Source organism: Nesoenas mayeri, assembly GCF_963082525.1.
Source record: "Nesoenas mayeri genome assembly, chromosome: 2".
Lineage (NCBI taxonomy): Eukaryota > Metazoa > Chordata > Aves > Columbiformes > Columbidae > Nesoenas > Nesoenas mayeri.
The window spans coordinates 91410669-91438531 of NC_137543.1; the positions used below are offsets into that span (position 1 = coordinate 91410669).

Genomic DNA, 27863 nt, shown 5'->3' on the forward strand with positions numbered 1-27863 from the left:
CTTCTGCAGGCACGAATGTAGTAACTCTATTCTCCCTTGGAGAAAGGAAGGAAGACCTCCCTCCACAGAGCCTAACAAGAGACACACAGAAGTAACCCTGCAAAGTACTGCTAACACCATGAAGACATCAAACGTTCTCATTCTGATCTCAGTCCTGCTTTTCATCAATGTCAGCACAGGATGGCCTACGCACACAGTCTGCAAAGAGGACAACTTGGAAATACATTACAAAAGCTGTGGTGAGATTTTTAAAATTTACGTTTTATTTTCAGCTGGGCAACAAATTTGTTCTTATGCTGTGAGAGACGCTTGTAAGCCAGGCAATCCCAAGCCAGCACTGGGTTTTGAAGCTAGGATATTTTTAGCCTTTCCAATATAGCTGGTATGGTTCATACACACACAAATCTAACTGTATTTATATTGAAGATAATAAAGAGAAAATAATGTAACCTAATTCAGAATAATAAACAGCTGTAAAAAAAAAAAACAACAACAACAAAAAAAACCAAAACAAAACAGTTCAGCATCTTTAAGTTGGGTTTAAAAGAAAAAAGAAGACTCTTCTTTGATCTTTATCTTTTTTACCCTCTGGGACAACACAGACTCTTCAATGCACTGATTTGCTGTTTTTCTAATGTGCAGCAAGACTGCGGTGAGGTGCCTTCTGTCCTCCCACTTGGAGTGACAAGTGACCCAGTGTGACAGTGGGAAGGATTTGTGTTCACTGCCATTGCCACCATGCCTAGCAAGACTTTAGCAGCAGTGCTTAACAGAGGCATTTCCCAGGGACCATAGGGTTTGTTTGTTCTTTATATCTGTAGAGAAGAAAAGGAGCAAGTAGCACTGGAATGACTAAAAATGAATTCACGGAAAGGTGCCTGCTTTCCACCTCTTGCTTTGCTGGCCTTGTGCCTCTCCTATTGTGCTGATCTGCTTTACAACTGGGACAAAGGGAATTAGATTCACAGACGCCTCATTCATTTTCTGCACGTGATGTGAAAAGTGATTCATGGCAAATAAGCACCCTAGAGTTTGTTTTTCCAATTCATCCCAATACAAAGGGTTTCCCGGGGGGCTTTTCCTCCCCTGTAGCTTTCATGGTGCTTTGCACACCCATTAAAATAAAGCCAGTAAGGGACAAGAGAGGTAAATAAATATTTGTAATGCTATTCTTTAGTGGCCTACTCCCATGAGACTGAAGTCAGGCTTCACATATTATAAATAGGTATACTGCATTAGGAAAATGTTTAATTAGATATTGAATACAAGCTTTGGTATTTATTTTAGTAAGAAAACATTGTATAAATTAATCCTGTTTCTTCAACAGGTCTCAGCATGAGATGTCTTGACACTCTATGCAGGGTATAGTTTGGGTCAATTCAAATGATGATGAAAATTTGTCTGTTAGGCACGTGTCAGTCAGGCATTGCTTCTTACTATGCACACCGCTGGCCTAGCAAACAAAATGCATTTGTTTAGAGCTTATGTGTCAATTATTTTGGTTTTCCGTGCACAGGAAGGTAAGAGGTACATTCATTCAGGAGCAATTCACAGCTCGAGAAGCACAAGCCAGAGATCACACAGGTCAGCTCCCAACACTGAGAGTGGTTTTCTGTTCTCCTGTGCACAGCTATGGGAGATGAAAAGATTACACAGATGTGAAAACAATGCAAGAATTAAATCAGATGCCTTATTTGAAGGCTGAGTCCTCACTCCCTTACAGCTTTGGCAGATTCGGTTTTGGCAACACTCACAGCTGCTACCACAATGTTCTGCCCTGCCTTTTTCTGGAGGCTACCACACCTGTAAGCATCAGACCAGGATTCTCCATCTGCATCTGTGCTGACTCAACTCATAGTCCGGTAGCTTGCATAAAGCAGAAAAATATAAGGTGTTTTTGGGCTGAGCCCAAAAATCTACAGGTGGGGAGGATTGTGAACTATGGAGTTGTCATATGCAGGGAGAGGAGTTGGACTGAATGATCCTTGTGGGTCCCTTCCAACTCAGGACATTCTGTGATGCTACTATTCTATGATAAATCCAAATGCACCAGACTACATTCCGCTCAGAGAAGGCGTTGCTCTTACTGAGCTCACTGGCAACAGTGCCAGAGGTGCCGATCACCCTTTCCGGAGAGGGGAAACTTCGTCCCCACTACATTTCACTGTAAACCACAATGAGATGAGCACAACATAGCTTCTTTCTTTAGCTGTGTCCTGCCAATTGTTCTCACCCAGGTTTGATGAGACCCTTTCCCAAACCACTTTCTCATACAGCTTTATAATGTCAGCAAGCACAAAGCCAGTGCAAGGCTGTTTCAGGAGAAGACTGTTCCACACATCCCTGCAGTCTGAGAAATCCCCATGGTATTTCCTGCTCCACTGAAGATAGCAGAGGAAGATACGTGCTTCTGGGATACAGTGGCCACAGTGAGGTATCTAGTGTGAGTTCTTGGGTAAAGGATTCCTCATTGGCTTCAAGAGGTTCAGGATTTCACCTCTACTAACTCTAGGATGTTATCAGTGAAGCAGGGTTGAATTAAGTAAAATTTAAGGAAGTTGAGAGAGTTTTAGCCAAATACTTCACAACCTTATTTCTGGAGCTGAATGCTCTCTATCAACAGATTAATAGAGTTCAGTCTGAGCATTTAAAAAGGAGCTAAGTATTTTTACTTTGCAGTTTATCAGATCCTCTCCTGTAACGCAATAAAAGCCTCACTAAAGCCAAAAGTTTGAGCTAACATAACTGTGATAAATATAGCAGAGAAACTTAGGTGGATAGCTGAAGACAGACAGAGAAAGCATAGCTATCTCTTGTACCCAGGAGGAAGTCCCAATTCCTTGAAGCAAGCACTTGCTCTAGCTGCATCCTGACCTTACAATGCTAAGATACAGGCATGCATCAAGCCCCTAACCTCATTGCATGCTCTGGATCCTTTAAAAGGATCCTCATTCTTACCCAGCGAGACCAGAGTAAATATTCGGTAACCAGGACCTCCAGGGATGCATCAAAAGAAAGGGCTGGACAAAAACCCCTCGATCAATATGATGCACTTGTAAAAAAGTCATTTAAATAAATTGGACAAAAATTTTCAGCAGCAAGTCCATAGCAAAAAAATCAGGCTGAGACACAAGTGGTCTAAAAGTAAAGTAAATAGACAGTATGCTGCCTCCTCTATATAACCACAGGAGACATAACACCGAGACAGTCTATAAATAGGCAAGACATTTCCCATCAGTGCCACTCTTCCTCCCAGGAACAAGTGACAAAAACGAAGGAAGATGTCAAATGACCACAAATCACTTTAGAAACCTGGGCAGGGATCCTGAGATAAAAGCAGCATAGGTTAACATCTCTGACTGAGAAAAGAGAACTGTAATTGGCAAGTCTATGCAGAGACATGAAAAGAACCTGCTACACAAATGGCTGATTCCTATCCCGTTTAATTTCACAGTGATTTTTTTACAGTAACAAGGCTTTTGATCTTTTCAGCTACGTTTTAAAAGGCAATTGTCGGGGAAGGGAAAGGCGGGAAGGCAACAGTAGCAAAGTGCCCCGGGCAGATTCCAGTGCTATTTGAGTGTCACTCACACGCCTCAAAGCGCGAAGTGCGATGACAAATTTTAACTTTCCAACACATCCACCAGCACCTGCTTCCAGACTATTCATGTAAACCTAATTGTCTTCTTAAATGACCATGAAAACATCCTTACAATGTAGTGTTCAAATATGGCACTCTTCATAGGGTAAAGCAGGTGACTGCTGCTGCAGATGCATGAAAAACATTTTCCAACCATTTTTACAGCTGTTTCTTAAATGTTAGTGGGGCCTATATCAGCAAATCAGTATTTCAGAATGCCTGGTTTTGTTTCGACTGGCAAACCTAGACCAGTATGGCTCAGTGATGAATAAAGCTCTGCCTTTAGATTAGGACCTGGGAGATTTCAGAGCTCCCTGATGCCTGAAACTGTAGATTTCTTGACAGTGCAGAAAAGGTTACTGGTAAGGAAGAAGGTTCTTAGAAAGGGTCTGGAGAGTATCAACCATTAAGGAATTTGTTTTCTGTGCACAGGACTGAATAACAGAGAATCTCAGGGAGATCTTCAGGAGTGTCAAAGTAATGCTATTTGCAGATGGCATCTTGAGAGATATTCCCTAGGCTTTATACAACACCCTTCAGATCACATGGGATGTTTTACTATCACAGACAAACACATTTCCCAACTCTTGTTTAACTTTCTTTACCTTTTCTTCTCTTTTCATCTGAAGCAAGGTTAATAGCCATTGCCTGAAGTTTCAGGAGAAGGAGCAAACAATCAGTATTCCTTTCAGCCTCCGGAACTTCAATATGTAAAGAAGGGTGCAACCAGTTTCAAGTTTTATATCTGCATATCTACAGATCTAAAAATAACAAAACGTATTTAGGGATATGGGTAACCATTTGCTTTAATTAATGTCTTCTACTAGACAAAGAAGCAGGGCCCTATGGTCATCTAGAGAATTATTTTCACATGCCAATGTCTATTCTTAAACAGACCAAAGTCAGACTGAGCTTACATCCACTGAGCTCCATGTCATACTTCAAGCAGGGTCACTTGTATAAAACATTCTCCTGCCCTACATTGGTACAGTAGAAGAGAGCAGCACTGTCCACTTCAGTGTGAGTTTGCACTGGGTTGCATTTACAGATGGAGAAACTCTCATTTATATGGCTTTTCTTTGCACTTGTGAGCTCGGCTTTGGATCTCCATTAAAATGTCCTCTTGAAGTCAACAAGGTTATTCTGGTGTAGAACCTGCTCTGGTCAGATAGCACAGTGTAGACACCCTCCTGTTAAACTCTCCTTTAAGGAAACTTTAAAAAAAAAAAGGCGGAGACAGAGGCTGGTTAGATTACAATTTTCTGATTGTTTGTCCATGCTGAATACTTTCAGTTTTACTAGGGTTACCCTCACACACTCAGAGCATCATACTTTTTCTCCTACACACTGAGAGATTAAACATACTATTTCTCTTGAAATTCTTTTTCATTTTCAGAAATAGACCTGCAACACCCAGCCCTGCTCAGTCAGTAATACCAACCTGTAAGCAATCCTGCTAAATTGTTACCATTGCAGCACTAATTTGGCAGCACACCGCTTTGTTGCTGCTGTTAACCAATGTTACTAGTCCATTTTCCTCCCTGGCCACACACTTTTATGCCTTAGTTAAAAGATCTAAGTAATCCAATAGCTTCAGCTGGCAAAGAAGAGTCTGCAAAAAATTCTCACCTCATGCATCTTCAGGGCAAATGTTCATCTACTCACTTGGTAAAATAAGCTTCTTTTTCCATTATTCTTTGTTTTTTTGGCAGACAGATTGAGCCAGATGCTTCTCTTGGACTTATTTGTTTATTTCCCTCAAGCAGACTCCAGCAATTGCTTCTGCTTCTAAATTATTTAAAGCCACACGACACCATCTCCCCTCTGATCTTTTGTTGCATAGATCATTAATGGGCAAACAATCAAAGAACTTAAGAACTTCACTTAAAAATAACTTTTGTTTGTTTGTTTGCTTTGTCCAAGCCATCTTAGTGTCACAGCCTTGCTGCTATACTCATCTGGCATAGCTTACTTGTTCCAGGGGGAAAGCCAGACGTTGACATGCATATTTCTGGCACCAGATCCTAACAGAGCGAAGCTACCATCAGAATCAAGGTAATACAGATAAAAGTGCACATGCAAGTCTTTAAAATTTTGGTCCCTCCATGAATTAAAACTACCTCATCTATTCCATTCTCCGCTTCATTAGAGAAGATTAAAACTTTATTTTCCTATGTGACCTCTTAAGGTGGTTCTGATTTCATTTAACCTTTTCTTTTAGAGAGGGAAGAGTATTTATTAAGTTTTAAAATGTAAATGGTAAGGAGGAGCAGGAGACAATTTCATACCTCCAAGGTACTCTGGCAAAAACAATAGGTTCAGCATCCAGACTTTGAACGACTTAGTAAAATCAATATTAATGTTTTCACTGAGACTAGTAGTGGAGAGAGTTATCCTCAGCTGAACTTTTCCCACTACACTTTAAATTTTACCATCTAATTTAGTTCTCAGAGGTTTCCTCACAGTGCCCATTTTTTCACCAAATCAATGAAGGTCCTGCATCACGGACTGCAAAAGAGCATTGTTTATGTGTGACAGCCTCTCCTGCTTATCTCCAGCTGCTAAATCTAAACTAGTAGACACATTTTCCATCTATTGCCTTTTGTCATGTCTTTGGTTGTTGTAGCCACTGAGTCACTAAGGTATCACAAGCAGGAGGGGTAATAGCGCATAAGGAAAGCCATAGGAAAATGTGTGCTCCCTTTTGGAAACAAACAGGAGAGACATACCTAGAAAATTGCATATTGCATTACAGTCAAGAAGTACTGTGGGCAATGCAGAAATGTCATTTGCTGCTGCATGGTGAATTTAAGTCTTTACGGATGGAGCAGTCTAATACACTAAACAGGTGAGTCACAGCTGTACTAACAGTTTGATAAAAATTTGAGGTTAGCTCTTGTATTACATAAAGTAGATTTTATCCAAAGGCACATTCACTGCATCAAGTCAGAAGCAAGAACAAACCATGGTTGCTCATAAGTGCTCCAGTGTAAAGCTTTCTGTGTAAACATATGAAGCACTGATAGGCTTTCTTGACATTGCCACATCATCTCATCTAGAGCTGTCACCAAGGCCTCAAAATAGCTCTGGACCCTACAGTGCTTACAGTTTACCAAGGAAAATCGTAGATTCATTTTAGTTGGAAGACACCCTCAAGATTGAGTGCAACCATTAACCTAACACTGGCATTACACCATGTCCCTAAGAACTCTGGTTCTAATGCCTGACGACGCTTTGTGTGAAGTGATTTTTCCTAATATCCAACCTAAATCTCCCCTGGCACAACTTCAGGCCATTTCCTCTTGTCCTATCACTTATTACTTGGAAGAAGAGACCAACCCCATCCATGCTACAACCTCCTTTCAGGTAGTTGTAGATAGCGATCAGGTCTCCCCTCAGCCTCCTTTTCTCCAGGCTCAACAGCCCCAGTTTCCTCAGCTGCTCTTTATAAAACTTGTGCTCCAGATCCCCCACCAGCTTTGTTGCCCTTCTCTGAACTTTGAGGCAGGAGATCAGGTTCTCCATCAGTAGAAATACCCAGAATAATCTAAGAAAAATTAACACATCTCAGGAAAATGCAAAAAGGACTTTAGCATTACTGTCTGTAGGTGTCAATACATCAGCTTCAAGGTGGCTTTTGGCAACCTAAACCTAGGGGGGAACAGTGGCTATCAGGGATAAGATGTCCAAATACACTATACAGAACCACCACATACCAAATCCAAAACCTTTGATCTGTCCCAGGTGCTGTTCTTAGACTCAGGAGAACTTCAAGTTGTCAAACGCAAAGCTCTTGAAAGCTACCATGAATTAATTCAATGCACCAGCTTCCTCTTCACCTGAAGACGGATGGCTCCTGTCAAATGATCCAGTGGTGGTCATGCAGGCAGGAACTCAGCTAGTTTTCTCAGTAGAGGAAGTATGCCATTCCAATTATAGCTTACTGCCGCGTTCCTGCAGTGGATTTCAACCCATCCTGGGAAAACAGGAACATTTAGCCCATTTATATGCTGCTGATTACTGTTTTGTACAACCAGCAGTAAAGCGTGCTATCCCAGAGCACGGCATGTGTCTAACAGCAGGGCAGTTTCTAGTAAAGTTTAGTTCTATTTCTAACATGGTTCTGCTGTGAATCCCCAGTCACACTGGCAAGCACTGATGTCCAGAGATCTCTACCTCCAGTAGAGCAGTATAAAGAATGATAAAATAAAACCTCACACAGAGAGACAGCTCTGATTAGGAATACAAGCAGTTACTGTACGCATCTTACGCAGTGCATGGTGTTTTCTTACCAACAAAACAGAAGAATAAAGACTTTCCCTCTCTAATACATTCCCTGCCAGGCCTAAATTAATGCAGTATTTTCTAGTTGCACTGCTGTAGCTGAAGCCTGTCCTGCCTCCCTTTCTCTCTCAAGCTAACTAGGACAGATCAGGATTATCAAATACAGATCTGTATGTGCTGTCTCTCAAAGACAGCATCTTTCGGTTTTGTCTTCTTAAGGAGGCTTAAACAAAGCTTTGTCATACCCATAAAGCACACACACACACAAAAAAAAAACCTTTCCAAATACCACCACTGACAAAAATCAAGGAAATTATCCATGAGCCTTCAGACACTGGGCCTCCCCTTAAGCCTTTGGCAAACAGCTCTAACAAGTCTGCTATCAAGGAAGGCAGTTTGGGCAGGGAGACTCAGGTCAAGTCTTTGACAAAGCAGCTTTATGCATGCTGGCAACACCCCCATCCCCAAACACAGTCCCTTCAGCTGCAGAGAGCCCCTCACACCTGCTGTCTTTAGAGGCGCTTCCCTCCAGCTTATCATACCACACAGCTCCTCACCCAGGCCATCAGCAGCTCCATGGCCACAGGTGGCAGCTGGATGACCTCAGCTTGGTACTGGGCTCTTCCAGTCTTCTCATCTGCCACACTTCAAGCTCTTTGCTCACAGGCTAAGCCTCTCCATCCTGCATCTGTTTCTCATGCCCCAAATGCTGCTACTATTGCAGTCAGTGCCTCAGCAACACTTTTGAAAAAGCTACCAGCCTTATGAGTTACTGTTTCTGAATATTTGCAAATTTGGACCTCAGTTACACTCAACGAGTGTTATTTGAAATACCAAGAGACAATGTCTTCCTCCTTTATTTAAACTCATTTTGTGAGACACTGGAATCACCTCGCTCCAAAACTAGGGCTGTAAACACTGGCCTGTGCCTTACTCTAACTCTAAGAGCATACAGTTGCTCTTTGCATTACCAGTGTTCAGTATTCTTGAGAAGAGAGTGGAAATTATTTAAATATTGCATAAAATACTTCTAGTGTTCTGGGGGTTTTAGCTTGTAGATTATACTGAGACCAAATCCTTAGGCTTCCCTCTACAAATACATAAGTTGCGTCAGAAAGGAAGCAGAGTTATTCACTCCATTAGACATCTCCAAAAGCTTCAGGTTTAAGCAGATCTCAGAGACCACAAGTGGACAGCTGTGTCTGCTAAGGGGAATTCCCACAGTCTGTATCCCCAGGACATTAAGGATACATAAAATGTAATCTTCCCTATTCCTTCACCTCCATGTTTCCTAAGCAAGCTAGAAAGGTACAGCAGACAAAACATACCATGACTTCTGTAAAGGGGGCCAGAGTGACTGTCTGAACTGGGCAAAAGCCTGGAGCTGGTCATGTCTGAGGTGAACACCTTGGGATGAAGCATCCTCCTAATAAACTAGACACAGCCAACATGAGTCTCACCATTTCTTCTGCTCCCCTCTGAACAGAGGGTCATTCTGCCCCTCCCAGCCATGTCTGGGCATGGCAGTGGCGTGCAGTGAAGGCAGGCCCAAAGGGAAATTCAATAAACTGAAGGTGCTCAGGGAAAGCTACATGCACAACTGGAGAGCTGCTCATCCACCTGATACTTCTTCCTCAGTACCTTTTAAGTAGATTCCAGTGTCAAATATAACCTTGAGCATTCAGGTTAATTTATTTAAATAAAGATTAAAAGAAAAATGTTGAGTGAGCACATAAAGTCTGAGATCCCAAACAGTTCCTCATTCTTTTCCTCTCCTTTCATCACCTTGAGTGCTGTAAGGACTAATGATTTAATTTTATTAAGAGCTTTGAAGGTGAGGAGTGTTGGGTAATTACTAAATATGTTTCTTCCTTGTGCTAATTTCCAGCTCCCCTAGCACCAGTTTGTCCTTGTATGACCCTAGCCAAGTGCAGCTATGTCATTTCATTCAACTCTTTGGCTTATCTGCTCTAAAAGTGTTATTTTAAACACACAAAGTTTACCAATTTGAAGTCTTCTCACCACTGCAAGACTTACAGATGTGGACTCTCACAGGCGAAACTTGCACACTTTCTGCTCCTACTCAATCATACCACTGATTTTCATAATCATATGGAAACAATGTGATTTTAGAGCAGATTCAGATGACAGTAAAGCCAGTAGAGGATAGTTAATAATATGGGGGAAGGGAGAGAGAAGAATAAGAGACAGAGACTGTTGTACACCAGCCCAGCAAAATTCCTATAACAGGTGCTTCCCATCTGGCCGTGCAGTTACTGTAATGCCCAGTTAGTCATCTAGCAGCTCAGGCTCTGAGGGACATAACCATGGTGGGTCAGCACATTATCATTCCCAGCTGTCTTGCTTCATCTTCTTGCTGGAGATCACCTCCCAGGGCACAGAAGGCTGTGGGGTGTGAGGGCAGCCCCAGCTCACTGTCCTGTGGCTTGGTGCATATCCACATTCAGCAGGAACATGAGCTGGTAGCCCCACAACTGCAGTAACTGAGGCATGACAGTGTGTTCCTATCTGTTGTCCCTGTTACTAGGGTAATAATCTTGATCAAAGGTACAAGGCTTACAGCCAGAAGGGTCACATAGATACTCCGCTGTAAATATTGTCTGATCTAGTTTGGCTATGAACCTTCTGCCAGGATTAAGAGCAGGTAAAGAAACTCTAAGAAGAAAAGGTGAGGAATTCACCTGGGCTTCTAAGACTGTACTACACACGTCTGCTCAGTTTTCTAGAAAAACCCAGCAAAATTCATCATTGTGTGCACTTCGCAATAGTAAGCCAGGCCGAAATCTTGCACTATGGTGCCACTACAGCTGGTGTGCAAGGAAAGCCACATACCAAGCAAATATAGTAAAAATCTCCATCAGGGTACTTGGGTAAGGGTGAAATGGGAGGTGAGAGGCCATGGGGTCAGCTGGCACTATGCCATGTAGGGGGTGATCAGTGGTAAGATGCCAGGTACATCCCAAATTTGCCTCTCAGAAGGCAGGATTGTTCTTCAGAAGCCAGCCTCCTGTGAGAGCTGTACATTTGGTGGTAGATAGTTAAGAGCTCAGCATTAGCCACAACACTAAGTTCAAATAACAAGTCTGAGATCTTACCATACATTGATTGTTTACAAAAGTCAAACATTTGCCTCTTTCTCAGAGCAGTTGCCAAAAAAGATTTAGAATCGTCTCTAGAGAATCTTCAGTCAAAATTGTATTTCTGGGCATCTTCATGCTAGCTACAAATATGTTGCAGCCCAAACCCTCCTCATACAGAGACGCCAAATAAAAATGCCTTTTCCCCTCACCTCCTAATATGCAGATTTTCACTAATACACCTCAATTAGTTTGCAGAATTTCCAGCAACATTTTAAGTGTTGGTAATATATCAAAACTGAACTGGAAAAGAAAAACTCTGCAACCAGTTGAAGAGTTTCTAGCTTTAATTATGGAAGAGGGAGCAGATTGAAGGGAGTGGGTGGAGGGAAGTCTGGGAACATGCAGTACTGTGCACTATGAAATGTTGCAGGCAAGTGGAAGGCTGAAGGGCAGCCCCATGTATTTTAGAGATTTAATGGCAAATGTTATTGCTCTGCACATGTGAAAGACATAACATGTATTTTTTTTTTCAGTCTAACCAGCTCACTTCAGAATGAGGCAAACAAAGATGAATAAGTATTAAACCTCCATAATAGACACACAGTGACTCAGAGTTGTGCATCCAAGATGAAACACAAAAATGACAATTGCCTTGAGTTGCCTTTGCCACATGAGGGACTCCTCAGCATTTAAAGAAAGAGGGGTATGGCACACTACCTTTGTTCACAGCACACAGCTGAATTTACAGACATCTTCACTTATTAGATGGTTAAACCTCACTATTTTCTTTCATTTCCTTTTAGCAGCAACCTTTCTGCCTGTATGTTTTGGAATCCAGACTCCCTGGCACCATAGCTTTAGCAACACAGCCATCCTTTCAATTGATTTCAGCAGGAGGCCCTCCACCTACATCACAGTATCTAAAGATGTTGGATTGCAAAGTCATAGCCTGAATTCCCACAGGGAGTTGGTCAGAAAATTAATAGGCATTTCTTTTGCCAATGGAAAACTTTGAATCTCTCAGCAACAGAATAACAAAAAATCCAAGTGCCCTAATTCACAAATTTTGCTGGAGTCTCTCATGTGAGCACTTGTGCACTTTCTTCCTCTCTGCAGAGCAGACAACACTTCTCTGCATACACCAGAGACTCATGCTGCATCATCAGCTACAATGTACCACGAAATATGTAATCTGGCAAAAGAGCTCAAACCCTAGCAGGGGGAAAAACGGGCATAAGACATCCAAGCTAAAACAATTCTCAGTCAGGTTCATTGTAAGACCATGCTTTCCAGAGAAGCTTGGTTTCATTAATATCAGCTGCTAGCCTCAATACCATGACATAATTTGTTGACTAAAGCACAGTCTAGTCTCTTTGAAAAGAGAACAGTATCGTATACATTGCAGTGCCATTTTTGAACTCGGCTCCCTCTGGAAATTACAGAACCGACAATTTTAGTCATTTGACAAACAGGACTGTTTGCAGGCATCAATGCCCAAATTGCTCTGAATCTGAGCAGCTGCTTCCTGAGCCTTATCACACCACACACATAACAGAAATGGAGGGGCTCTTGCAGAAGTCCAGAGAAAAGCGGAAACCAAGCCCTGAGAGGTGGCAGAGACCAGAGGGGAAGCAGGCACAACGGTCCCGGAGAAAAGAGAAGTTTGACATGCTCTCTGGCTGTAGCAGGAAACTGCTTTCCTACCCGATTGCAACAGCTTCTGAAGCTGCAATAACAAAGCAAGAACTGACAGGAGCATGGAAAGGGAGGAAAGACAGCACTCTGACTCTTGTCACACTTGAATAGGCAATAAACAACTGCAGGAATCAACTTTTTGTCCCAGTGCAGCTACAGAGACAGCTTTAGTGGTGTGGAGGACAAACTCCAGCACAGGGACACATCTGTAGGAAATACCAATGACCTTTCTCTCTCACTCTTTTAAAGGGTTATTTTAATTTATCAGAACTTAAGACTTGAGGGATCCTTTTGGACCACACTTAGAATTCATGTGTTGCAGAGCCTGGCTTTGTCAGAGCCCCCCAGCTCCTCTTATCACTTTCATTCATTTCATGGTCAGACTTTGGTCACCCAGGCTTGCTCCCTGCCAGCTGCTATGACCATGGAGAACTGCTGCAAAAGTAGGGTCAGCCAATGGAGATACTACCTCAGCCTCACTGAGGACACTTGTGACTCAAGCTTCACTACAGCATCAAAGGAAAATTCACCCAACCTGCTATTTTCAATTCAGTGATAAGATTAACTCAAGCAACAATAACTTTGAAACAGAATTCAATTCCCAAGCCTATGTTCTGTCACCACCAGCTCCCAGTAAACTGGGGAGCCTGTGGCTGCTTCTGCACATGCCACAGTAATTTCTGTGGTTTCCACAGAGAAGAAAGTTGGATGCACAGCCTGGCTGGAAAACCCACCATGGGGGACACACCTATGCCTAGAAAAAGCCCTCAGGCTCTAGATGATATGCTGCCAAACTGGCCAAATCTTTCACCTCCAGTCATGGCTCCAGAAAACACTTGCACATGTTGTTGGTTGTGCCAGATGAGCTGTCAGTTGTTGCTGCCAGTTGTCACGAGAGAGTGACACGTTGGCAAGCCTTCAGGCGTACCGCAGTGTCTCATGGAGGTTAGCACGGAAGAAGGTGGAAGTGAGGGGAAAGCAATGATGTTTGCACAAGTGTTTTGGAGTTAGACACAGAGGAAAAAGTACTGCAGGAACTGGTAAGAGCGCCACTCATGTCAGTCATCAGCTATAGAGCTCCCTTTGACCACAGCTCTGCTGAAATCTCCCAGAAAGGGAGAAACATAGAATATTTCCTAGGCTAGAAATATCACACAATGGTGGACCCAGCATGAAATACTCCAGGATCTCAGTTATGCAATTTTGTTTTCATTTTTTGGACTTTTCATCCCACTTCAGGACTCAGTTTCTGAGACAGCCTCACCAAGCTGTCTTGTGAAACAAATGGATTTTTAAAAGTCATCATGACGAATTGCTCATCAGTACTGAAGAAGGAATGGCAATATGCAGAGCCTGGAATGAATAGCTGTGCTCAGACTTCACTGTTGAACAAGTATTGACTACTCACCACTGTGGGCAATGTGCTTTCCATGGATCTGGCTCATTTTCCCACACAGTATATTTTAGGCCACATATAGGCTATTACCTGAGTGTGCTTCCGATTGAAGTGGCAAGAAAGACAGAAGTAGCTATTAAACACAGGGTATAGGAACTTTGAGCACATCTCAGAGAATTTCTAAGGAATATGTAATCTGTGTTTTATAACACTTCTAGGTTTTGTTGTTTTCTTCTATACAGCCAGTATCTCACTAAAAATACAACTTGTTACCCACTGTTTTCTGTCTCCAAACAGATCCTCAGCAAGACTTTGCGTTCAGCATTGACCGTTGTTCTGATGTCGCAACCCACACCTTTAACATCAGAGGTGCATTGGTCCTAAGTAAGTGAATTGCTGTTTTCTCATGCCATAAACAGGTAATTCATGTGTAAGTGCTGTAGTAAGTAGTAAGGAAGAGTGAAAACCTCCTATGAAATATGAATGGGCTTCATTTCTGAGAAATTTCAAAACCTGTGTGGTGCTACAGAAATGTCAGTTCTGTTACCAGTTCTGCCTCAGACTACACTGTCACCCTTAGCAGGTCCTATGAGGCCTCAGCCCCTCTTCTTCTCCTACCCTTCATCTGTACAACTTGTCATCTGTAGAACTTGTCTTCACAGATAAGTCTTTTCAGGACAGTCTTGTTGAATGAGACAGCTACAGTGCCCAGACTCTTGTGCCAACACCAGCAGTGCTTACCAAATCACCAAGGCTGACCCTTGTAGATGGGAGACTGAGCTAAAGCCTCCCACAGAGTAAGGTGGGGGCACCTCCCTGCTTATCCTGGGCATGCAAAACAGCACCCTAGGGAGTGCTGAGGATCCAGAGCACTGCAGGAGTGCTAGCCTGAGGCAACAGTCATGCCATCAGCTCACCACCTGTGCTAGCTGAAATTATACCCTCCAGCACTTAACTAATCAGCAATAAAAGCTCAAAAGCAGAACTACATTTGAGCGAATGGGTTGAATGTTAATATTATCCGTGGCTTGCCTTGTGATCCTTGCACAGTGAAGCCACCGTCTTGCAACCTGTTGACCCCAAGCTGATCTAGAACCTCTACTACCAGACCATAAATATGAGAACAGTGCTGCATGCTCCTGGCGCTGAAAATAAGTTTGTGTGCTAGGTGTCTTTGGGAATGCTTCCTTGCATGCAGATGGTCTCCCTCATGTAAGACATGCTGCCTCTCTTCCTGAGGAGCACCGGTTTTCAGGTGGCTGCAGAGTTAAACATGCCTGCAAAATCACATTACAGACATTTGCAAATACTTTTCCAACAACTCAGAGTACAGGACCTGCTTCAAAATCCAATAGCTTCACTACTTGTATCTGTTAGCAAGCCAGGCAGAAGAAGGCAACCTCCCAGCACTGCCATGCTGCTATGCTGATCCCTGGCTCAGGCCAGCTACCCTTTTTCCAGGCAGCAGGTACAGGTCGCTCCTGGGAGACCATTGCATATGGTCCTTCTGCTAGACACAGTTGGGGAAAAAAGAGTTTAGCTGTATGGACACAAGTGTTACTGTGCCAGTTGGCCTCAAGGTCAGAGTGGTCATGGACATAGTTTATATAACAATAAAGAGATATGCTGTTATGTCTCGGTCACACATCTTAATAGACTTAGAGACCTGTTCCTGAAGCATGGATTTCTGTATATCAGGAGTTTGCAGTGAAGAAAAAACTTTCAATGGCTTAAACATCAGAAGAAAAAAAAAATGAATCTGTTTAAAATTAAAATAAACCTGTTTACCCTTGTACTTTCTCTGAGCTCTCCTTCTGTTTTCTGTGTAGGACACAGCATCAAGGAACTGTACGTCAAGATTGACCTGATCATAAATGGGAAGACCGTGTTAACCTACTCGGAGACGCTTTGCGAGCCGGGCCATTCTAAGCTTATTTTCTGTGGAAAGCAGAAAGGAGGTAAATTAGGCAGCAGGTTTGATGGCTACTGAATACTCCAAGTAGGATGCACCTGCTGTGCTCTTGAACGCACCAATACATCATAATGTTCTGTTTACTTCAACAGCATGTTAATGGATGACAGAAACACAGTAGGACAGAGATGTTTTAATTTCAAAGCCTGCTTCTTCCCCTAACCTGTTTGCTTGCTTTCCTTTTAATCACAGAATATTGCACACACATGGGATTTCAAGTCCATAAAAGATAACTGTAGTAATGTGACCCCATGCAGCAGCAAAGAGGTTCATAAGCCCTATTTATAGCCACATGGTTGTCATGTGAGCAAGAAGTATTACAGAACTGGCCTTTATTTTTGTCAAATAAATGGCTGAGCAAACAAACAAGCCATTCTGAATATATTCTTCATTATCAAGCAACTAACACTTCCTGTCTTTAAAGGAAGCTCTTAACTTGCTCTGAGATGAACTATGCTTGAATAAGTATATTTGGACCAAGGTGCTATTTGATACCCTCTATGGTTTGCATCTTGTTTCTGCTCTACACTTGCCTTTGTGGCAGTCAGATGATTTCAGCTCATGCCAGTCAAGCTGCCAGCTGGTGCAGACTTGCAGTGGTTGGTTTACAGTGACATTAACTGCTCCCAAAAAGTGGACATCTTTGCTCCCAGGTGAGTCTGCACACCACAAGGTCCTTTCTGCCATGACCCAGGCCAGACAGTGCAAAGCTAGCCATGGTGTGTCCAGAAGAGCTATGGTCATGCCTCTAGACTGTAATATCCATGTATCTTTAGTGGTTATACTGAAATCCCTCTTACATTATGATCATCTCTTTAGCCTGATTTTAAAATAAACAGGTAGAGCTGCAGAGAAGTTTCAGAGTTGTTAGAGCAGCAGTTAGTTTCAGCAGCTCTGCTTTCATTCCTTTGACTTGCATCTCCATCTTGATAACACTGCAATAATTCATACACAAGGGCTATGAGTCTAAAGACTGTGCACAGCACTACTGCTAAAACAGCCCCTGGAAAACTACTAAGACATTTCACACAGCACAGAAAAATCACAAAGAATAATAGAGAAATTCTGCGTGAGCAACCGATTATGTAAATCGTGTAAGGCAGATAGACCAAAAAAAATTAAATTCCGAGGTTTCTTCAATTGTGGATTGAATTACGAGGTGGGGGGAAAGCACCCATAAACCTACTGAAAAACCACCTCATTCTGATGAAGCACTAAATAACATCCTTTAGAAAGTACATTAAGGAGAAATGGAGTCAGACCTGAGCTGAGCACAAACTGCTATTCACACATTAAGGTACAAAGCCAAAACCTCCTGGGCTTTCCAAGTCCCTTAATCTTAAACTGGCAGGTGATTGTTTCTACTAATTGAAGTACATTATGATATAAAACCATAGTTGGTTATTTAAATAATACTATATATCTTCATTTAAAAGTATCCCTAAGTTAGTGCAAGGACCTCTGCTGCACACTTTTTAATACACAGCCTCTTGATCAGTGGCTCTTTTTTATTTAGTAATTAAAGTCACAGTGGGAAAGAAGTGAACTTTCTCAGACTAAGGTTCAAACTGAAAAAGTGGTATTTCTTAATTAGTTGACATTTGCTTCTAGCCCATGTTTTAGGACACAAAAGGCTGAGCTGAGGACTAGTTTGAGGCAATTCAGCACAGCCATAGTTTACCGTATTAGCACAGCTGTAAATCTGACCTAACATCTCTGCAGAAAGGACAACATTGGGAATGGTCAAGTATGCAGCCTAGTGAAGAGACAGAGGAGCAGACAGCCCCTTCAGCTGAAGCTTTTCATGCAGAGCCCCTTTTCCCCGGTTGTACATGCTATATTTCCAATATACCTGACCAGAGTTTAAGCGTAGTTCCAACCAGAATTTGCCTGCCTTCCACAAGGAGGCAAAAAATTGCCTGTTCCTCTGTCTCCCAAAATGAGACAGAACTCAGTTCTATCACGGGCTTTGTTGTCCACATAGAAGTTACAAGGAAAAAGAGGGTTATAAGAGCTGAATGTGGGAAAGTCTTGGGTGTTTGGTCTTGGTGTTTTGATTCATTTTGTTTGCTTGGGTTTTGTTTGGTTTTTTGGTTGATTTTTTTTTCTTTGCTCTCCTATAATGCTACAGTTTTGCCATGGCTGGAAATACTTTAGGAGACTTAATATAGCTAGAGGTTTAATAGTCATTGTAATCATATAGTATTTATTATTTATGTTAAGCAAAGGTCACATCTGGCACCGCTCACTGTAACTGCTAAATAGGATTCCAATATCTCTTTCTTTGAGCTATATGATGATTGTGAAGTTATTAGCTCAAAGATTGCAAGGCAATGGGCCATTGTCCATTTATGAACAACAGCATCAACAACAAAAACTGCTAAATTATTTGTGACATAACATGAGCTCTTCCTCTTCCTCTTTTTTTAGTAGAAAGTGCTGGTTATTACCCATTTCCTTCAAAGAAAACAGTTACATAAGATTTAACAGATTTCCCAATACAATCACTAAAATCAGAGAAAGAGACCTACCAGGGTAATATTTAGCAATGTCCCAACCACAATTTGCAGGCTTAAACAAAACTTCCTGGCAAAAGATAGTTGCAACATTTGCAAGTCTGCAAGTTTTCTTTCAGCCCCAACTGATAAAGGCACTGCCAGAGAACTTGCACGATTCCTTGTGCACACTCCCAAACCACAGAGGAAGCCCTCACTTGCTCCAGACCACCATTCTTTACATTATTCCCTCTTTTGGTAGGTGTTACAGTGAGCAAGTTTCTAAAATAGTATTTTGAATCAAAGTAGAGAGCATAATATGACTTACAGAACTGGGTATCACATTGAGAGTTCAGGTACGAGTTTCTGAGAAAGCAGCTACACCTCTAAGCTAGGTCTTTGGGCTGATACACACCACTTTCTTGCTTAGCCCCTTCATCTCTCTTTTTCCTCCCCAGTAGAGAGTGGATGTTTCTTACCCGGCTGTGTATTTATATACATTTTTCTCACTCAACTATACGTCTATAACTGGCAGTTATTCAGATCCTTCCTGCATCCCTAAAACTCACAGAAGTTGCGTGTCAGTTGCATAGGTACAAGATTGTGTCCTAGAAGAACTCCAACATGGAGCATTTAAGTTCTAAAAAGATTAAAAACATAGAAAAAGAAAGAGGTGGGTGCAGATGTACAGGGCCTTTATATAGTACAAGAGTGTGAGAACATTTCAAAGATTTTCAGTGCAAGGAAGATTTGAGAAAGAGGAGTGAGAATTTCATGATAGATGTTTTGTCAGGAATCAGAGGCATCGTCACGATAAACGATAACTAGTAACTTAAAGTAATCCTCAGGAAGTTCTTACACATTTGAAAACTCAGCTTCAGATTGGAAGCTACTGGAGGCCTGCTTTCACTGACAGGAAAAAGCACTAAGTTACTTTTAGTAGAAAAAACAGTGAAAAACTGCTGCAACAAATTTATATTATCACCTTGATTCAATTGTACATTAGAAATGTTTTCCACAATACTCTACAGAAATCACCTTCAGTTAATTCTTTAAGAAAAAGGAAGGTGGACTGAAAGCACGTCACTGATGACAGCATGCTTGACAGATCCCATAACTTACAAGGAGACCAATAAAGACAATGCAGAATTTTGAACTGGAAAAATGCACTCATGTTTTTTGCTGTCCCAACTGTTCATACATTTTTTGCAACTACATCTGGGCTTGCTCTGAAAAGACTACAGGATTCTTTCAATGAGCCAGGCTCAGTGTTTGTGACAGTTACACTTACTGCAGCAGATGTTTTCATCCTCTTTCAATGAAGGAATGCAAAAATGTATGAATAAATGGAGAAAAATGTATGAGGATATATGAAGGATGCTGTGATAAACTACAGTCCTTAATGCTGTGGAGGATGTTTACACTTCTGGAATCATAGCAGAAATCCTCATGTGAGAGGAACATTGAATAGGCTTTGAAAAGCCTGATCCAGCCAACATAGGCACTTAGAAGGTTGCTATGGTCTGAAATGGATATGTATGATAAAATTCAGCAAATCTGTGTATCCGTATTATTTCCTGGTGGTTCTCAACTAGCTGAAAATGAGAGCTCCCTTGCTTTCCTATCAGGACACACTTTCAAAGCAGCATAGTCCTTTTTCCCCTCACATTATTGAAGCGAGAAAGGCCATGAGAGTTTTATAGAGAGTTTTTAGTTCAACTTCCATCTACTCAAGCAGGGCCATCTACAGCCAATTGCCCAGGACCATGTCCATGCAGGGTTTTTTGATATATCCAAGGATGAAGACTTCACAACCTTTTTGGGAAACCTCTGCCAGTGTTCAGTCACTCTCACATTAAAAAAATCTTTCCTGATCTTCAGGAGAAACCTCCTGTGTTTCCATTTGTGCCCACTGCCTCTTGTCTTGTCACTGGGCACCACTGAGAAGAGCCTGGTTCTGTCTTCTTTACACCCTTCCCTTTATATATTTGCACGTATTGATGTGCTCTCCCTTAATCTTCCTGTTCTCTAGGCTGAACAGTCCCAGCTCCCTCAGCCTCTTCTCACTGAAGAGAAGCTCCAGTCCCTTAATCTGATCAGTGGCCTTTCACTAGACTGTCTTCAGTAGCTCCATATGATTAATAATTGTGAACCACTGCAAGACCCCTGGTTAGAAAGTGCTAAAGAAGGGCAGGGCTGAAGTATATAGTAGTAAATATGGACCTGAAACTGGGCACACAGCATCTAGCTTCACAGTTGGAGGCTCCCTAGAAGATACTACAACCCGTGAAAGTGACTCCATTGATTTCCGAGCAAAGGCATAGCCATCATACATCAGGGCAATAATTAAAAACTTCTCAGATAGAACTGAGGCATTCATCTGCTCTGCATTCATCTAGCTCTCATGTAATCATTACTTTGCCACACCAAAGTGAGTGGGGAAAGTAGCTTCTGCCTACACTGAAGGAGAGATTAACATTGCCATAATTTGAGAAGCAAATTTATGGCCTGATGACTCCTACTTCATTTTAAAATACAGCCTTTGCAGAGCTTAAATGCTGCATCTGTACATTTAGATTCTGGATGGCTTTCTGACAGCCTAGGTGAGACCCTAATGAGCCACATGGTCCAAGAGGAGTTTCCATGTGTTTGCGGAGAAGGACATTGGGGAAGGGTGATTGATGACAGCCCAGTTTCCTCTCCACTCTGCTGCCAGCCAAGATTTGCTAGGCTCAAAGATGACTGAAGGAGAGACAGTTCAACAAGGCCCTCTGCTGAACGAGAGGACACAAACCATGAGCCAAGCAATTGCATGGTTCACACCACCCTGAAGAAGCAATGCACAATACAGCTCATCACACATCAACACATACAGCTCAAGTTCCAGTGGAGTTACTCATCATCCCAGTCATACAGTTTGCAGTGCCTTTAACTCCCATTTAGACTCGAGTAAAGTTGTGAACTGAGAAGTGGGCTGTACTGTATTTTTAAAATCCTTGAGTCACCACTCTCCACAGCAGAGATGTGTCAGACTCCAGGGCTCTTGCTTCATGCACAAAAGCAAACAGCAATGGTAATTGCTCTTTGAAAAGGAAAAGACTTTTTGTTGCCCAGGTAAAGTAGCCACAGATGCAGAAGGCAATGAGTACAGTGTGAGTGCTGCAGCACAGCTGATCAGTTTGAGAGTGGAAAGCCAAAACATACTTATTTTATTCTGTTTTGGTATTAGGTTTTTCAGGGCAACATTGAGAAGCTCTGCATATTTTCCACCTCCCAGGATCATCAGGGCATTACATTTAACAAACTCCTCATTAATGCAAAGTTGCAGAACATCCGTGACATCTCAGGTTTTTCCTACTCTTTTTCTAGTTTATCTTATAGTCGTGATTCTTTCCTATAAGTTTGTTACATGGCACTGACTAACATTTCATAGCATGCGTGGGGAAGACCTTCTGTGAACTGCTTTCCAAGTCAGATACCTACTGCATGGTGGGATGAACCATATGACAAACATGTTACAAACCTTTTGTCTAAGCCTTCACAAGAAACAATTTAAACCAGCAGAGTGAAACTGGACTAAAACAACTCTCTAGAAGTGACAAGCATCAAGATGCTAGCACATACTCAGATAAATATGATGAAACACTTCTCTGTCACTGTCAAAGTAAAGAATATTTCATGACACTTACAAAAGAGAATCCTTAAACAGTTCTTAGACTTTTCCATGACTCGTGGAGGGCAAGTTGTGCAAGAAATTCTGAAATACTGAAACGTCTACAAATTTTATTTTCAGTCAAGTCTGCACAGTGTGGCCCAGTAAGCTATGAAAAAGTAGGAGGAACTGCAGAACAGCTTGCTAATTCTGTCCATTAATACCAAAGTTGCCCTTTCTTCAACAGCAAAATCAAGCATGCCTCATGATTACAGAGATGAAGATTGGGAGGTGGAACTCCTGGGCTCTATTCCAGTCACCAACACAACTTGTGATGGCTTTAGCACATCACGTAACTTCTTGGTGAACACTCCGTTAGCAGTGAGATAGACAAGTTCTTATTACTTTAAGGTCATGTGCAGCAAGCAGTTAGAAGTCCACACCTACAGAAACACCCAGCTCAGATGGGTTTTTCTTTAAGTTACCAAAAGAGTATAGTTCAACTGTTGCAGCTGTGGTTGTTTAACAGATCACACTAAAGGACCTGTATCTGGCAATCCCCCTCCCCTTTCATTTCCCTATTTGTGGGATGCATGCTGACATAGGAACACCAACCTGGAGTTGCAAAGCCATGACCCCCTCCTCCACTCAGGCAGGGACTGCTGGTCACGCCTTGAGCCCAGGCTCTGCCTTGCCTTCCCCATAAGGCAGTAAACATCCTGACATTTTTCTCAGGAGAGCTGTTGCAAGACCCCATATAGAGCACTTTGCAGTTCCATAACACTTGTCACTTGAGCACTTTGAAGCACTATTACAAAAAAGCACCTATGATCACCTGCTTGTTTTCTTCATGTACTGCATGTCTAACCAACCTTCACCACTCTTGCTTTTCAGAACACCTCTACTATGAGGGACCAGTCACACTGGGAATCCAAGAAATCCCACAGGTAAGGTGATCACAGCTGTGCTCCCATGCAGAAGGGCTTTCTGGATAGGGTATGCTCAGAGGACTACCAGCAAATACATCAGCATATTTCAAGCTCCCCCAGCTGGCACATTGGATCTTACAGTGTTTATATGACTAATCCTTTGAATATGAAATTAAGGGGCTTTACTTAAAACATTAGAGAGCTACCATTACCCAGAGAGAGACAGGTTTTCTTGGGTTAGGAGATCTCCTCTACCAGCACTAAGCCATGCAGTTCCTTAGTAGGATCCCACTCTGCTACTCTTAAAATAGCAATAAAAGAAGCAGTTCTAAGAGACTCCTGAGAGAGTTCATGCCTTAGTGGGCTGAAGAATTTGGAGAAACTCATTTATCCTCACTGGCTATAAAGGCAGTTTAGATAACCATTGCAATTTTATGTGTTCCACTGTACATATACGGTGTTAGATACAGAGGTCTTCTAGGTTGTGACTGAAAGTACAAGTTATTGGGCCAAGAACACTTTCTGTGGACTTCTAGAGCCTTAAAATAAGAAAATAATTTCTTAGAAAGGTAAGAAAACAGGCAGTACTCTCTGAATTTTCTGGTCACCGCAGTCACCCATTACAAGCAGCATCCTCTACGCTTAGCTTAGTGTCCTTCTTAAAGGTCAACCAAATCACATTGCAAAGCAAAATACGTCTCAAGTGCTGAACACACCACAGTGTCTCTTAACTGAGCACAACAAAGATGTATTTGACCAGTAAATAACAAAGGATTTTTTAGCCACATACACAAAGAGACTGGATAGAAGGGGAGAAGGCAAGATCTGGATCATCAAGGCATCTGTTTGAGAATGTGGTGAAGAAAGGATCGTGCTCACCACTGCAAAAGCACACAGTTCAGGTGGTCAGTGGTCAACTCCTCAGACTTACAGAGAAGGAACAGCATAAGCTCTCAGTTCTTCAGCAGCAGCCTCAAAGATGAGGTCTGGGGCCTGCTCAGCACTGGATTGCTCCAGGTGCAGGAAAGGAGAAGACAGGTTCAGAACAGGGATACAGAACACAACGACATGACACCCAGAGAGCCAGGCTTGCCAAGACCTGCAGAGGTGATGACAAGGACAGCTGACTTCAGGGAGGATCAAGCCTCCATAACAGCTACCATCTCATAGATCTCAGTCTTCCCTTGGTGATAGGACCAGCCACAACCTTCACTTCCTAAGGCTTTCATACAGGGAGCTGGGCTCCCTAATGCAGGCTGTTATCACACCCTTGCCAGCCTGCTTCCCTAAAGTCTACTCTTAGTGATGCTTGTTGAACAATGCCTTTTGATCCCTCACACTGGAGCACCCAAGCTCATATCAGTCAGCATCCTGCTCCAGGAGCAGCTTTACTAACATACTGTAGACACTTCTGTAGTAAAGGCTCCAGACAAACAGAGGAATAGGTCTTTAGACCAAGAGGAAGCCCTAGAATTGTACAATAGTTCAGGCTGGAAGGGACCTTCAAAGGTCATCTAGCCCACACCCTCCCTGCAATGAGCAGGGACAACTTCAACTAGATCAGGTTGCTCAGAACCCCGTCCAGCCTGGCCTGGAATGTTTCCAGGGACATTCAGGGCATCTACCACCTCTCTGGGCAACCTCTTGCAGTATTTTGGCCCACAGAAACAGCCACACAGACCAGTAAAACTCCAGTTCTGGGCAAATCAGCTGAATTTGGAGCCAGAAACTCCAAGATTATTCAGAGTCCTCTTTTAATAAGAATTTTTACCCATGAGCAAAAAATTATTCTGGAGGAGGAAAAAAAAACCTAATCACTAACAAGCAATGGAAAGCAGTGTCATTATAAACTCTGTTCCATGACTGTAACTATAAGCTTTTGGAGAATTAACATGCTTGTGAGAAAGGGACTAGGAAGCCTTTTTTGTTAATTAATCAATCAGGCAAATAATGCCGTCCTTGCACACCAGCAATAAGGAGTTATTCCATGCAGCAATCATCCTCTGCTCATTACGAAGAACAGCCTCATCTGAGCAGTCCAACAGACATTTTCGCAGCCTGCACAGCAATTACAACAAGGCTGTATTCTCATGAGCATGTTGCCATTGGGCCTCTCTCTAAATTTGGATGTTACATTTAGCTTGAACCTCTCTGTTCGGACACAGGCCAGTTACTGCTTTAGAAATCCCATGGTAGAAGGCAAATGCCAAAAAGCCTGACTCATTCTAGCTCCTTCTACTACACAACCAGAAGAGTCCTGAGTAGGGCAAAAGCTTTCTGTGGTTCAAAGCCAGGAGGCCACTGCTGCCAAGCTCTCCTACCACAGGTTTTAATGCCCTCCACGCTTCAGAGAGAGAGAGGGGGGGAAAAAAAGAACAGGGGAGGACCAAACACACACAACAAAAAACACTACCACAGTGCCAGCAATCTAGAGTGAATGAAATCTAGTTCACCTCTTCTTCCAAATCTGTTAAATGAACCTTGTCACCTCCCCTGCCCAGCACTTTTCCTTCTCCAAGTGTCTGGAAAGAATAGTTTTGACCAATAAAAAAAAGCCATGGCTTCTTCAAGGTTGAGATTTTTTGCACTGAAATGATACAAGTTCTCCCCAAAGCCTGAATTACTAGTAGTTTTAATAACACAACTTGAAATTAAACTACCTCTTGTTTTATTATATAGGAATTCATCACAGATTGAGTCATCTACACACATACATTCCCCACGGTGCTCTCTTTTACAAAAAATCATATCGATAACAGAGTACATATTGAAAAACAAGATCCAAGGAAAAGAAGTGCCAGACAACTAAGCACCTTTTCCCCTTCCAGTTATTTAACAGCACAGGCCATATTGTGCTTAGTTACAAGAAACATGAGAAGTTACAGATTTGAAAAGAATTTTTATGCATCAAAACATTTTGTTCCTCTTGTGCTGTTTTAATTTTAAACTTGTGCTGTCAGCACTGATATCCCTGATGAATGTGTTTTGGCAGAAAATATGGGCAAGTCCTTTACTAGTTCTGAAACATTTGAACAGGAGGGGTTTTGGAGGAACTTGATGGGAAAAGTGTTATTCTGTTTCTAGGAAGAGGACTCCCTCATAGAAACAGAAGCAGTTATATACTACTGATACGCTAATTCTTTTGCTTTGTGTTTGTCTCACACAGGGAGACTACACTGTTTCAGCAAAGCTGACTAATGAAGATGGCGTCACTGTTGCTTGTGCTGATTTTACTGTGAAAAATTATTTAGAGTATTATTAGTAGCAAACCAATTTCATGAAAGCTACAGACTACCAAAGCTATTCCGTCCAAGGGAGCTGCTTGCATGCTACAATGATTCTGAAGGAAATAAGCCCCACATGGTGGTTCTGATGGTATTCCTCTTCATAATTCACTATTTTCAAGAAGTCAATAGACCCTCTAGTGGTAATTTTATCTCTAGATGCACACTGTAGCTCACTTTTTGCTTCTAATATATACAGCTGCAAGTATAAAGTATTTGACACCAACATTTTCATTTTAGGATGAAAATAGCATGAAACAGAACAGACAAGAGCCTAAACATAATTTTTTGGTTGTTTTTGCAGTAAGTTATGGAGGGTTTCTAACACATGCTAAAGAAGACTTTCATATGTATCACATATTATGCAGTTACAGCACTAAACACTGTCAGCCTCCCCTGGGGCGTGTCTGGAGCCTCCACTAGTATAGCTTCTATTATAACCACAGAACAAAGACCAAATAGGATGAACATGCCTTTTTTTTTCCAGTGATACATGTCATGCCACTGGATTCATATCAGTAGAATCTGCTGGAGTCTACCTGAAAATTGTTGTTCTTTAATATCTTTTAAGTGATATGTGAAACATTCTGTATCTAAGCTATGTGGCCTTCTTGCTTCTCAATAAATTCATAGTTAAATAATAGTTTTTCCTCATTTTTCCTCATGATTCTTGGATCTTTCCAAAACTTGAAGTGGGGAAAAATATGAGGGGAAAAAGATTGAAGGAAACAAATTAAACAAACTATTATTTTTTCTAATATGAAATATCAGTCATGTTGACACATATTTTATGTTAGCAGAGGACAAACTGTTCCTTGCTTGAGCATGAAGTCCCAGGAAAAGTAAACACAAATCCCAGGTGCAGCACATCCCCACACCCTCTCATTCCAGGAGCTTTTGCAGCTGGCATAGCTGATGGGTAAGTAGATAACCAAGCATAGGGCAGCAGGTGAGATTAGGATCTTCGATTAGAGAGGGTAGATATGTGTTTGGGGAACTGGAAGTACAGGGAAAGGATCAGGAGTAGGGTTGAGTTCTGATTTGGAAAGGTAGGGCCAGGAATCAGAGCCACAGGAAAGTCTTGAAGCTGAGCGCAGGCTTATGAATGGTGGCAGCGAGCCTGGGGCTGCATGCCTCATCTTTGAGAGGATCAGCCTTTATGACTAGGGCAGCTGTGGCTCACAGCTGGCCACACAGGAGCTCTGACACATGGCCTCCATCCTACACACCCACATGCTGCAGCTCAAACACATTCCTGAGCAGCCAGAGCATCCCTGCTGCACAGATGACCAACACCACAAGCAGCCAACAGCTAGCAGCAAGGGATAGTCCCTTGCTTACCTCCCATGCAGCAAAATTCTCATCTGCCATCCCAGCAAAGGCAAACTAGTCCTTGAGGCCTGACTCACATTAAG

At 42.2% G+C, this 27863-nt stretch overlaps 1 protein-coding gene across 1 annotated transcript; it reads left to right on the forward strand.

Moving 5' to 3' along the window:
• Positions 1-27074, forward strand: LY86 (lymphocyte antigen 86). Its single transcript, XM_080339157.1, has 5 exons — positions 1-239; positions 14414-14500; positions 15946-16074; positions 23130-23182; positions 26331-27074. Exons 1-5 carry the CDS (start codon positions 119-121, stop codon positions 26424-26426), a joined length of 486 nt encoding a protein of 161 aa, XP_080195283.1. The 5' UTR covers positions 1-118; the 3' UTR covers positions 26427-27074.
• Positions 27075-27863: the final 789 nt, after the last annotated feature.